The sequence below is a fragment of the Mycteria americana genome, chromosome 7 (genome assembly GCF_035582795.1).
Source record: "Mycteria americana isolate JAX WOST 10 ecotype Jacksonville Zoo and Gardens chromosome 7, USCA_MyAme_1.0, whole genome shotgun sequence".
NCBI lineage: Eukaryota > Metazoa > Chordata > Aves > Ciconiiformes > Ciconiidae > Mycteria > Mycteria americana.
Genome location: NC_134371.1, coordinates 44488032 through 44501261, shown reverse-complemented (window position 1 = coordinate 44501261; position 13230 = coordinate 44488032). Strand labels below are relative to the sequence as shown.

Below are 13230 nucleotides of genomic sequence, written 5' to 3'. Positions count from 1 at the left end.
CTCCTGCTTATCTTGCGAAGAGACCAAATGAAGGCTAAACACATTCATTTTATCTGTGTGCTATCTGTGCAGTGAACTCTCACCCTGATTAAGGTTTTATCCTGAAGCGTGGCTAATAGCATTGTAGCCAAAAGGATCCTTTCTTTCTGTCCCTAGTTAGCTGAAATGACTTACTGCTCTGTCCTTCAGTAGTAACAAATTCTTGGGCAAAAAGGGATTGACCTGCAGCTCTGAAGGAGATGGCAAGTTGTGGCTAGAAGTTGTAACCATCTACTTGCTCATAAAAGGAAAAAAGTACTTACTGAGTAGTTTGAGGGTGTTACAGGCAGGGAAACTGGAAAAATCAGAGGAGCCGTCAGGTCCAAAACCTGTAGTGCTGTCAGACAAAGCCCCACATCTCTACACTGCGGTAGGCTGAACCTTGCACGTGATTAGTTGGAGTTCAATATTTGCGCACTGTTTTCACATCCTTGATTTTCTGAGTACTTTGAGGAACCGTTATCACATAAGTTAAAAGTAGAAGTACTTGAAAAGAATTCTATGGTAAACTTTGCAATCAGTAAATCTATTGCGTGGCTTTACAGTGCGATGTACGCACGTCAGATTCACACACTTCAGTGCAGATTGTGAACTGTTAATACTTCGATGGGGTAGCACTGAGCTGCATGTAAAAGCTGTGGAGTTGCCGTGACATTGTAGTGCTGTGAGTAGTGGCTGAGTCGGACCCACTGACTTCAAATGTGAGTTGTGTTTGTGTGGAGTAGAGAAGAATATGGTGTGTGTGGTTTTTGTTTAAAGACCGAGTGACTCTTACAGTTGTGGATTGTTTCTGTGTTTTCCCGTGTATTAGAAACAAAATTCTGAATTTCCACAAACGTGGTGTGAGCACTGGTATCCTGAAACCATTTAGTAAATTACATGCCTGTGAAAAGATTCAATTAAATTCTGAGCCACTTGATAAGTCCATGAGTAATTTGGGTTACTTGTAACTTGGGGCATTTTTCAAGCATAAGTCCTACAGAAATTATTTTAAACTATGATGCAGTTTTCAGTTTACTTGAAAGTGTGCACAGCTTATGTTCAGCTACAGTTAAAAGCAGTTTCCTTAGGAAAAGCTTCCTCGCGGGAGGAAGACGTTTTCATCTTATCTGAGAGGAGTCAGTCTTTGTAATTATGTTTCTAAACCTGACTGAAAAGGCACTGATATAAAAATCACATTTCTGATTTGCAAATATGCAACCACAAAGACTTACAGGTGACAGCTACTGTAACTAAGGCAGGCCACTAAAATGTTATTTTCCATTTTCCCTTTCTTAAAGGGCAGTATTTAGTGTGTGTTTGACACTGTTGTCATTTAGTTCACACTTTACTTTGTATGAGAAAGATTAAATGGAAAAATGTCAAAAGTCACACACTCCAAATATATCTTTCAATGCTAGTGAGAGTCAGGTACCTTCACTGCCAAAATAATTTTTCAAAATGGGATATAAGCTTTGCAATCAGTTGAAGGCAAGGCAGAGGCCACTGGTGTGGGGAAGGGAAATGGGACGGGAGACACCAGGTTCCTGCGTTGCGGCCGTGCTGTGGCTTATTTTGAAAGGCGAGTCCAGCTTCAGCACCTTGCTCAAATGTGCTGCTGAGGTTACTGTGTAAGTACCTAGAGACCCAGAAAAATCTCAGTGTATTAATATATAGCAGGAGAAGCTGGCAAATGTAATTCCTGAAACTTGTTAACGTTTTTCTGTAGCTGACATGGTTGTAAAGTGTCAGTATTTAACTCTTAAAATTGTCAGTGGTCAAGCACTCAATATTACTGGTCTTTGGCTGGAAGTACTTGGCTTTCCAGGGGAGCGTACCTGTTTGGGTGCAGTGGTTTTTTGCCTTGTGTTCATTTGCTATTTGATGAAGTAGCAACTGTTTGAAACTGTGGTGGCAATTTAGGAAGGCACATTAGTGGGTAAAGTGTGAGTAAAGAAGTTGAAGATGCTGGAGTGTTAAGATTTGATATAATTTTGTAGATACGTTTTCTTTTGCTTTAATGAAAAGACTGAAAGTGTGGTTGCATTCTGCAATAAGCTTTCTGTAGAATAGTTAGAGAAAGATCAGCCTTAACAGTCCTGTAGAAGTTTCTTTCAGTATTCCTTTGATGAGCAAAAAACCTGTGGACTATATGATTTGCATAAAAGTGTACTTTCAAGTATTTTCTACAGTGGCATGCTCATTTGCATATTGTCTTTAATCTGACAGGTTTTAAGTGCCAGAGAAGTTAGCGAGTGTTCCTTAGTTTCACTTTTTTAATGAAGTTGCTTCAATGTATTTTGTCCTTGTTCTTTCTTTTGATTACTGATGCTTGGAAAATACTGTAACTCCCTTCTTCCCCCCCATTTCTGCGGCATCTTGCTCTTCCTCCAGCTGCTGGCGGGTGCTCCACTTTGATCCCCCAAACCTGGGAGCTGAAGACCACTGTCACACTCAGATCTTCCTGACAGCATTGCCTCCTGTTCCTACTGCACCTCTGGCACTTCATGTATGAAACTGTTAACAAGCGGATTTTAATATGATATACAGAAGTCGTCTTTTTGCAAGAAGTAATCTTTTTATGTGAATGCTGGTTTTTTTTTTTTTTTCATCAGATGATTTCATCTGTGAAAACGCTTGGGTTGCACATTACGGTTCATCTCTTATTTTGTTTCTGAATCACTGTTGTGGTAATAAAATACTATATTGATACAAAGGCATCATTATAATTACTGTTGCGAGTTTCTGTCAAATTATTTTAAGTATGTAGCATATTTTTGCCTTTGAACAATAGCAGTATTATAAACTTGGTTTAGAGAACTAATTTTTTATTGCTGGAAACTACTTATTGTAACAAAATCAATTCTGCTTATTGCTTAAGTGTGTGTTTATAAAGCTGTTCCCTGACATAATGATATATCATTTCAGCTTTATTAATTGCATTCTCATGTTCACGGAAGAAAAACAATCTGGAACTTCCTTTTTTTTTTTTCCAGACAAGAAAGAAGAACTGTCTGCAATAAGCTTTGCTTTGCTGCCTTCCTTTCCCTCACTGTGTTTCTTCCCCACCCCCATAATTCCTGGCCCCAGTCTCTTCTTTCCCCTCTGCACTGACAGCTTTTTTCCAATGAATATCTTTACAGCATCAGAGTAAATGTAGCTGGAGGGATACTGAGCAGTCATCTAGTCCGTTCCTCTGTCCCAAGACATGACCAACTCTGCTTGGCAGTCTTTTTGTCTGTAAAACCCACAGGGATGAAGATTCCTCCTCTCCAGGCAGAATATTGGACTTCTTAATTAATCCGTTTCATTTTACCTTAGCTGTGTGTTTCTGTCTGAAATTATTCTCTGTTGCTGTCAAGAGAATTACCTGAGATGATGTTTCTCAGCATGTGTTTGTAATTTCTGTGCCATTACCAAATTGAATGTGTGCTAACTAGCTTATCCTGTTGTATTTTTGGGTGACGTTTATAATCTGCAAGCTTAATGATTGTGAAGAGTATTTCAGAGTATATTTAACTACTGAATTTTTGGCAAATTTACCACCCAGAAAGCTTTCTCTTTATTTTTTCATAGTTCTGAATGCACTACTTCTCTAATCTACTCTGTCATGAGAAATAGTACTTTTATATTTTCTTAGATTTGATACAGAAGTTAAAATATGTTACAAGTGGTTTTCCTAAAAACACGGTTGACATGCTTTATGAAGTTATCTCTATGGTAATAGATTTTTGGAGAGGTTATGCATGTGTTTTCCTCTTCTCTTAGTATGTATCATACTTGCCTGTATTTTTCTTGTGGAGCAGTTCTAGATTGCAACGTTTTGAATACTTTTGTTTTTAAGCATTGCATGTGACTCACTTTTCTCTTTGTGTCAAGTGTACTGTACTCTTAAGTTTTGGTCCCTCAACAAAACTTTCCATGCTTGTCTCTTTTCTGACTTTTACCAAGAGTTGCATCTGCTTCTAATTGTGGCCCTCAGGGGCTTAACTGGTTCTTTCTGAATCTTATTACAAAAAGCTTTCTTTTAAAATATGTATATACAGACTTACGTGATCACAAATGATGCAAAAGTAGTCAAATAAGTCAAATGTCACAAGTTATGTCTAGCAATGTGTGCATGAGCTGCAGCCTCGCAGTGGTGTGAAATTCACACCTGGGAGACGTACTTTCCAATGCTGTAGGATATTTAGCAAAGGAATTTTCAAGTGTTACTGGCATGTGCTAAGATGTACTTTTGTAAGAAATGTCTGTCCTGGATTCAGTAAGCATAGGAAGAAGTGATGCTCATACGTTCATATATTTATTTACACATGCAACGCACAAACTATTTTACGTGTGCACTTAACAATTTCCTCTTACTACTACATTTACTTAGAATCGGCGCAAAGTGTTTGTCCCAAAAAGTCTGTTAGAAAAAGAAAATGAGGAGAAACTCAGTAGTTCCTCAGCCAGCTATAGCAACAGCTATTTCTGAGTGATTCTCATCCTCTCACCCATAAAATCAGCATAAAATTGACCTAACATTGCCAGATCAGATGGGGTATCTGGAAAGTAATCCTCAGGGAAAAGAAAATTCAGTCTTTGTAAATCTGAAGATAAAGTGCATAAAGTTGCAGAATCGGATTATACTTTCTCTTTTTATTTCTAAATCAGTACCCTTTTGTTTCTTCCTTTGCAGCACTTGTGAGAAGTTGCCACAAAGATGTGTCAGATGCTGCCTGAGCCTAGCTCCAAAAGCAGAAACAAACATAATCTTTTGAAAAAAGCCCAATCCCTGACTCAGATAATTATCATAAAATGCCAAGGCTTTTTATAGGTGTTAGGGTTTGGTTTCAGAGAATGAAGGCATAGAAAGGGTATAGTAATCTTTCTTTTTGAAGCACAAGTCACATCAGATTTTCTTACTTAATAAATGTATGGCAAGTACCTACTAAAATAACCGGTTAAAAGCCAGTAATAACAACTGCAAAACCCAGCTCAAAGCAGTTGGACAACTCTTGGAGGCGTATAATTTTTGCTGAATGTAGCACTGAATGTTTTTCTTGAATCGAGTTAGGAATATTTTTTTAAATATTGGATCTTTTTTCTTTACACGGAGGAGTATTAAGAGCATTATTCTGCCTGTTTAGATCACATGAATTTAATTATCCTCTCATAATATAAATATCCTTTCATGATATGAAAATAAATGTTGTTATACCTGTAGTTCACTGAACTGGAATTTACTTTAGAGTTGTTTTTATTATTTCAAATGAGACCAAATTAGTACGAGAGAGCTCTAATAACATGAAGTGAAGATAGCAGACTGAGCAGGACACTAAATTGTAGTTGCAGGTTTTATATCTGTTAGCATATCAGGGCACCAAAAGAAGTTATTGGAGCTGTTGATCTTGTTGCCAGTAGGTAAGGGGTGCTCCTGTGAAATGTTGTTCAGCTCCATTGGCACGTCACTGAGATGTGAAGATATTACCCGTTTTGTGACCCCAAACCCCAAGTTACCTAGAGCCAAGTTTTGCTTAATTCTGAGATTATACTTTGCTCCTGATTTTGACCTTTTAAAATTACATTTGGAGGTTTTGCTATTGCGATCTGCTTCCTTTTTTGAAGCCTGGTGGTTATACTTCTGCTAAGAACAGCAAAAGAAAGAAATTACATTTCTTTCCCATTTATAAGTTTGTACATTAAACATTTTACAAAGTATCAAAGAAACCCTATGATTTTGTTACTGTGTTGCTAAAGCATTCAGTATACTAAATGTTTCTCATGTCACTGTACTTCACATCTGCCAAAATAATCTGGCCGGTTTCATTGCTACGAAGAGGTGAGCTTGCCAAGTCCGCTCCTCCCTGGCGATGCTCCGTCAGCCTGCCTTACTGCAGAGCGGTCTGTGCGCCTATTTGCAGACCATAACTCTCGAGTTGTGCAATAGTAGCAACTATAAATAGTACAAGAAGACTTGGGAAGTTCTGAACAAGAAATAGGTGATAAGAAACGGAACTAGATGCAGCTAGTAACCAGCTTGTATTTCATGAGGTCTAGCAAATGCTTAAGGCTGGATTGCTGCCAGGTGAAGCAGTCCTGCTTTCTTCTCACCACAACTCCCCATTCTCTGGTTTTTCTTCCTTTTTTTTTCTGGCACAGGACCAAGGGTTTTGGGGAACCGATCTAGTTGACACTGACCTGAAAAATTCCAGACAGTTGCTTTGAACTTGGTCAGTTCCCTCATCTGGTTCAGTGTGTAGCTGTGGAATAGTCTGCACCAGCAGGAGAGAGACAATGGTACAGGATCACCGAGTAGCTGGTAGTGGGAGTGCAGTGGGATTGCTCGTTTGCAGAGAAATTTATGCTTGAAATGTTTGTGGACATATGGCCTTAAGATTTGCAAGCTCTTTTAAGGTATTTTTGGGATTCTGCACAATTTCCAGTGGTTTTTAGCAAGTAATTTATGAATGACTTAACATTGAGTGTTTGATATCTGTTACTGTGCTTGCTGCTCCTTGAACTTATCAGAGATCACTGTTGATATACAATTACTTTCTTCTTCATGATACTAAATCGGAATAAAAATAAGAGATCGCTTACAGTATAAGCACTGAGATATTCAAACTCCTCTTGTATCTGGTCATTACACAGATGTGTTTGTCATTTAAATACACACCAAATAGATGGGGGAAAAAGGTCTAAGTAGCTGTCTTTATTGGCTCTCATATTTTTATAAACATAGCATCTTATCTCTTGTTTCATGTCTGGCTCCAGAAGTTCTTGCTCCCCATAGTAGATGGAGGAAGATTCCTTGTACAAAATACATATTTCATAAATCAACTTTTCATAAATAATAGCTGCAGAACCCTCCCCAGATGTTCTTAGGAGCAAAGATGTCCAATAAGAAGAGTCAAATAGCCACATTTTTATCTAAAGTCTCAATTAGATTTGAATTAGATGAAAATTAGGTCTAAGTTAGGTTGAGTTGACGGACAAGTTGAATTTTGCAACACGTTAGAAATGTATGTTCCACTGTTGGTTTAACATCTGGCCCAGGGTGAGGGAGGAATACTGGCTTCAGTCTCCAGCTCCTTGTGAGTGGGCCAGTGGCAAACCCGGGCACAGCAGCTGCGTGTTGAATAGTAGGATTTGAAATCAGCACCTGGGAATGAAAATACCATCAGTGGCGTTTCCCTTCCATTAAAGCTTCAATTTGCAGCAGCAAACATACGTGGGAGGATGAAGAAGAGTTGAAACCTCCGTACTTTGCCGAGAGTGGAGAACCCTCTGGTTCTGACGTAAAACGTAGCAACAGGAAGGAAGTTTCTGATTTATCAGACAGTGCTAGCGTTAGAGACTGAAGTGGAAATCCGAATACATTTCCCAGATCTTGGCTCCCCAGAAGACCGGAGTCCTAGCAGCTCCCGAGGTAGCCGAGAGGTTGCAATTCTCATCAGGCAGTGTCCCCTGGTGCTTACCGGCAGGTTTCTCCATTCATTTTACTGCCTTCTGGCAGCCAGAGCTGTCATCGGCCGCGCGGTCGTTGGCTGGAGGATCTGCCTGACATTGGCTAGGGCACGAGCAGAAACTGGAGAGCTCTCCCTCTAGTCCAGGCTTTGGCACCGACCTGGGTCTCCCTTGCAGGAAGATGAGTAATTGACTTCTAGCATACGGACAAATGCTGCTACTAATCTGTTGTATGGAAGTGCTGTGCAGCTTCATGCGTGTTTGTGATACAGTTTAACAGTAGCACCTCGGGAAGGTTTTGTATCACAGGAGATTAAAAGCATTGGGGAGGATGAAGAGCATAATTTGGTTTTTGTGGAAAGGTTATGGTTCAGGTTGTTGTGTTAGATGCCTTCAAAATAATGTTAACTGTAGACTAATATATAGCCTAAATAACACTGATTATTTTGATAATTAACAGTTTATAATAGGTTAATTAAAACTTTAAGATATTAATGAAATGCTGATTTTAAATGCCTTTGAACAGAAAATATTCAAACGTGCTAGCTCTTCTAACCTCTTCCTTGAGAGTGCTGGTTACATTGGTGCTATCTTTAAAATCACAAATGACACTTTTCTATACCTCATAGAGATCTTTGTTTTCCCCTTCTTATCATTCTACATCTTATTTTCCTTGGATGGAAATATATATCCGTATCCAAATATATATCCATAGGTTTTATATCACTTTATTTCTTAATTAAATTAAAATATGAAAATTGAATATGTGCTTAAAAAATTAAGTACTCAAAGGTTAGAAAGAAAGAGTTGAATATGAAAATAGTTTGGTACATTGTAACCTGCTACCGTATGTAAAACAATAAACATACGGTTTCATAAATATGGAATAAGTCTTTTTAATAATCCAGTATCTTCCTTAGTTTTTAGATACATTTTTGCACTTGCCTCAAAGCTTAATGCTAAGCTGACCCTCTCTTTAATATTAATGTACTCTGACTGTAATACTCTGTTCCTTTGCCTCTGATTAATGCTGTCTGTCAATTATTTACAGATCCAGTGGTACTGTGGAAGTTCCCGGAGGACTTTGGAGACCAGGTTGGAAACATGAGATTGAACTTTTTTTTATGTTAGAATAATAATAAAAAAGCTTTCCTATTCAGCTGTTGAGAGGCAGATGCTAATGATAGCGGGGAGGAAGTCTTCACCCAACTGGTGGCTTGGTGATTAGAATGCCTTTGTGACAAGAATACGCACTAGCAGTTGTAGAGCACTATATATCATACAAATTCTCTGTATCACCTTATTTTTGATCTGGAGTATTTTATAAGCTGTTTCTGTTGGAGGTGTTGGGTTTTTATCTGTTGTAGGATTGAAAATGTGGAAAATTTATCAACAAAACTTTGCCAAACATTGATTTTTAAATTGTGTTAACAAAACCCACCAGAACAAAAAAGTTGAAGAGCTGCACATATATGTCCTTTTAATGTCAGAACCTGTGCGTCCTGTTCCTTTAATCCTTTAAAATGCAAAATTTTATATATTTATTTAATAATATTTTAGAGATACCCTAGTTATTTACTTGGAAAAAAATAGTCCTCAGACCCTTATAAGAGACAATGATCTAAACTTACTGATTTGGAAAGCATGAAAATCCTAGTTTCTATCTATAATTAATCCTCAAAGGAAAGTTTATACATACGGAACTGATGGATTATTTCACTGCTCATAGTGATAGCAAAGCTATTAATGTATTGATCCCCCCCCCCCCCCCCGACTATTTTATTAAAGTTATTAATATTGAAATTTAATGAAACTATTAAATGTTATTATTTCAGCAACTTTTAGATGAGTTTCTTCCCGGGAAATATTTTTATTTTCGTAAACAAAAATACATAAAAACATTAAATGGAATAAATATCTCTAACTCAGTGTCTCTCTCTGCTGTTCTTTGTAGACTGATACTGAGTCAAACATATTCTTCATTGGTAATATCACCACAATGGATGATCTGGAAATATTTTTGTACAGTAAATCTTGATAAAGTGTTGCTTTTTTTTGAAATCAATAATACAAGATTCTATAAAGACAGCTATAAGGTGATTCATGATGAAAGAAATAAATATACAAACATAGAAGGTAGGATGTCTGGTTAGGGAATAGCATCAGTCAGAAACATGTGCGACATAAGATAGTGATAAATGGTACATGAGCAAAGTGTGCTGTTATATGTTCTTAGCTAGACATCCAGCAAATTTTGATAATTTTCCTGGTTGCAGAATGATCATCTTAATTGTCATTTAAATTCTTTTTTTCTAGTTTGTTTTGTTCTTTTTCTCTTCCCTAAGAAAGACTTGATCTTAAAAAAAAAAAAAAAAAAAGAGAGAGAGAGAGAAATTATGTATGAAGAAAAATGGGAGCTTATTCAGTAAGTCGAAGGTTATTCAAAGAACAGCTGGTGTAGAAAAATGATTAGAAGATGAAGCCCACTAAAGACTGGAGGGGAATCATACAAGGATGCAATAGACATACCTAATCTATAAAAACCAGAGTCCTCGGGCAGCTCTCTGCCTTTGGGCTCTGAAAAACCTATGCCCGCACATTGTGTCTCAGCAGTATAGGGAATCTAGTGTTTCAAGTAAATTGCTTGTGTTCCTGGAAAACACTGTGTTTTAATCCTCATACTTGCAAGGGAAATTTTCCTATTAGAACCACTGTATTTGAACAGAATATATAGCAGCTTCTATAGCAAACCCCTGAGCCAAGTAGTCACGTGAAATCAGCAGAAGCCTTCTGTGCGCGTGTGTGTGTGCATGTTGAACTCAGTGGGTTTGGATTGGAGACCTGAATATCTACCAGATTTAATTTTTGTAAAAAATGAGATCTCACTAAAACTATCAGGACTAATTTCAATGAAAGTTTGTGGGGAGAATATTAAAAAAAAAAAAAAAAAAAGAATATTCTCGATGCTATTTTCCAGTCATTTCTATTTTAAATGTAAAATGTGTGAGTTAGTTTTTGGATGTATCCCAAAGAATCATCTTTCCTAAAATCTAAGGGCTGTCTGTTTGCACAGCGATGTGATAACAGTGGGCAAAATATTTTCCTCTCTTCCTGAATTTTTCTACAGTTTATCATGTCACCTTTTTGCTGCTTTCATAATGCAAAGAAAACTTGTCTAAGCCATTTTGATATATTCCTCCTCTTTCTCACATTCATCCTCTCAGTTATGCCTGAACTTTCCAATGCTTACTCGTCCCTAATCCTCTCTCTTATTCTTGTGGCCTGCCATTTTCTTTTATGCTGGGCAGTATTCTTCTTTTGGTCTCTTTTTTCTCTTAAATGTTGACTTTCCAAAATCTTGTTTTGCAAAACATCCCATCTCTTTTGGATGGGATGTAGAAACTACAGATGCTCAGGAAAAAGAAAAGATTAGTGATTTGGCATAATCACTTACTCATACACAGTCCATTAAGTAAAGGAAATATTAAGGCACAGTTTTGGTACCACAAAAGAATTTGCAACATTCAGTGTTGATTTCCTTATCTGCCAAGATTGCAGGGAAGCCACTTATTTTCTATCTAGTAATTCTTCAGATGCCAGAATAAGAAGGAAAAAGGAAAAACACAGAATGGGGAAAGAAAAAAAAGTAATGCTTTAAGGCAGGAAATGAAAAATACTTCTCTTTGCCAGGAGTATTTAAAAAAGTTGTTTTTATTTGGTTTTGATGCTGGGAGTAATTCACTTTTTAGTGACTCTCAAAACTATCGATTAAACAATGAACTCATGCCAGGTAGAATTCTAAGTACAAAGAACGACACTACCATTTCAAAGAAAATATTTATTAAAAAGTACCCCAAAAGCTGAAAGAACTAATCCATTTGAGACATCACAGAGTTATAATTTACTGTTGCACTGGCATTAGTTCTATAAACATGAGTTTGACAATGTTGAAAAAGTTCTGAATAATCTCAGCACTGTAGAAAAAAATGTGAAGATTCCTGATTTGAGCATATATAGCTCTTCTATGGTTATCCTCACAAGCTCACATTTGGGTGAGGAATAGGTTGTAGCCATTTAATGGAATTTTTTTTTTTTAATTTAAAATATATTTTGAATGTATATGCCTAGAGGCTCTGTCTTGTAGTATGTTCAAAGCTCCCATTGTGCTCGCTGAAATTTTTATGATAAAAGATGCATATGTTTTTAATCTTGAAATTCCTATTTTGTTTATTCGGACTGATTAAACTAGAGTTTAATTTCAGCCTTGCAAGCTCATTTTCAAATGGAAGTCTATACAGAGAAAATAATAGTGCTATGATATCTGGAAAAAAAAAAAAACCAATAGTTTTAAAAAATAAAGTATTTTTAAGTGCTTTAGAGAAGCAACCCAAATAAAAACAACACCTTTGCTTCTAAAATGAAATACTTCATAGCTGTTAAAAAAGAAAATGTGTATCTCTGCAGAAATCGTCACCCAGCAGAACTGAGATCTGCTGATGCTGGCTGTCTCCTTATGGCAGTGGAGTCAATGGCAAAGCCCTATTGATGTCAGATGTGTCCAGGTGCCTCCAGGATGCCTCTATTTGTAGCTGTTCTGGAAATAAAAACACTCAAGCTCCCAGTAACTTCATTGGATTGAAACATTCCTGGGAAAAGGAGTAGTGTTGGCACAAGGAAGGACGAGAGCACGGTGCCGATAGCACAGGCAGGTGTAGGTGGCTCTGCCAGAGGCAGCGCTGCTTTCTGTGTTGCCTTAACCTTTGAAGCATGTGAAGTCTAAAATTTCTTACAAAGTTAGTAATTATAACTATTGTTTTGGATATTATTTTTAGCTGCGTAAGAATTCAGTTGCTTTTTAATCTGACTGCTTATTGGCCCAAAGTGATTTCCATCTGCAAGAGGCCCTAGAGTATATGGTGTAGAGAAAAACTGATCCATTGAATAGTTCTTATTCTTCTCCATTCTAATAATCTAATAATTTCTTTCTTCAGTCTGCCACTTCTCTGCTGGTGAACAACATCTCACCAGAAAGATGATACAAGTAGCTAATATGGCAGGAGATGGTCTTACCAGAAGCTACTTTAGTAATATGAAATATGACAAGGGGTTGTTGACTGAAGATGTGGGTTAAGAAAGAATTGCGACTGTGCATTAGATTCTTAGTTCTGTTGCAGATTGCATCCTATCTTCTCTCGCTCTCTGCTTTCTAAGGCAAGCAGACTAAATCTGCTTTTTCACGTCAGGCTTTTCCCAAACCCTGCAGATGAGTAACCAGTAAGGGATATGGCATCCCATGTGGGGAGTCTCTACTGTTTTCTATGAAGTTACTGTAATGCCCTTTGTGTTATTATCTCATATTTTATACCATAACATCTGGTTTTTATTTTTAATGTATCGCATTGTGCAAAAGTCACCACGGAATTGTGAGCAATAAACCTTACTCCTTATCCTGTAGTGATCCAACTACTAAAGCCTAGTATTATACATGTGAATTTATCAGATTCATGTGAAAATATTTGTATATATAAAAAGATAGATACACATACATGTGTGTAACCAGCAGTTGTTTAAAGGATAAATCCTATGAAGTAGTAATATGTTAGCCTTCCCTCAGCAAAGCACTAATCTCACGCTTTACTTTCAATGTATGTATTAACTATTGAAAGTTAAGCCTGGCTTAAATGAATGTCTGATTGGAGTCAAAGTGCTCAGTTTCTTCCAGGATGGAATACTTGATTGCATGCATCATGGCAGCAATTA

General features: G+C 37.2%; 1 protein-coding gene across 3 annotated transcripts in view; it reads left to right on the top strand.

Annotated features, from left to right (window-relative positions):
- DENND1B (DENN domain containing 1B) overlaps nt 1-13230 on the top strand; it is a 170181-nt gene that overhangs the window by 32863 nt on the left and 124088 nt on the right. For all 3 annotated transcript variants that reach the window (XM_075508168.1, XM_075508166.1, XM_075508165.1), the window contains exon 3: nt 8522-8565. In XM_075508168.1, the coding sequence (XP_075364283.1) occupies nt 8522-8565 (44 nt within the window). The remainder of the gene's footprint in view (nt 1-8521; nt 8566-13230) is intronic.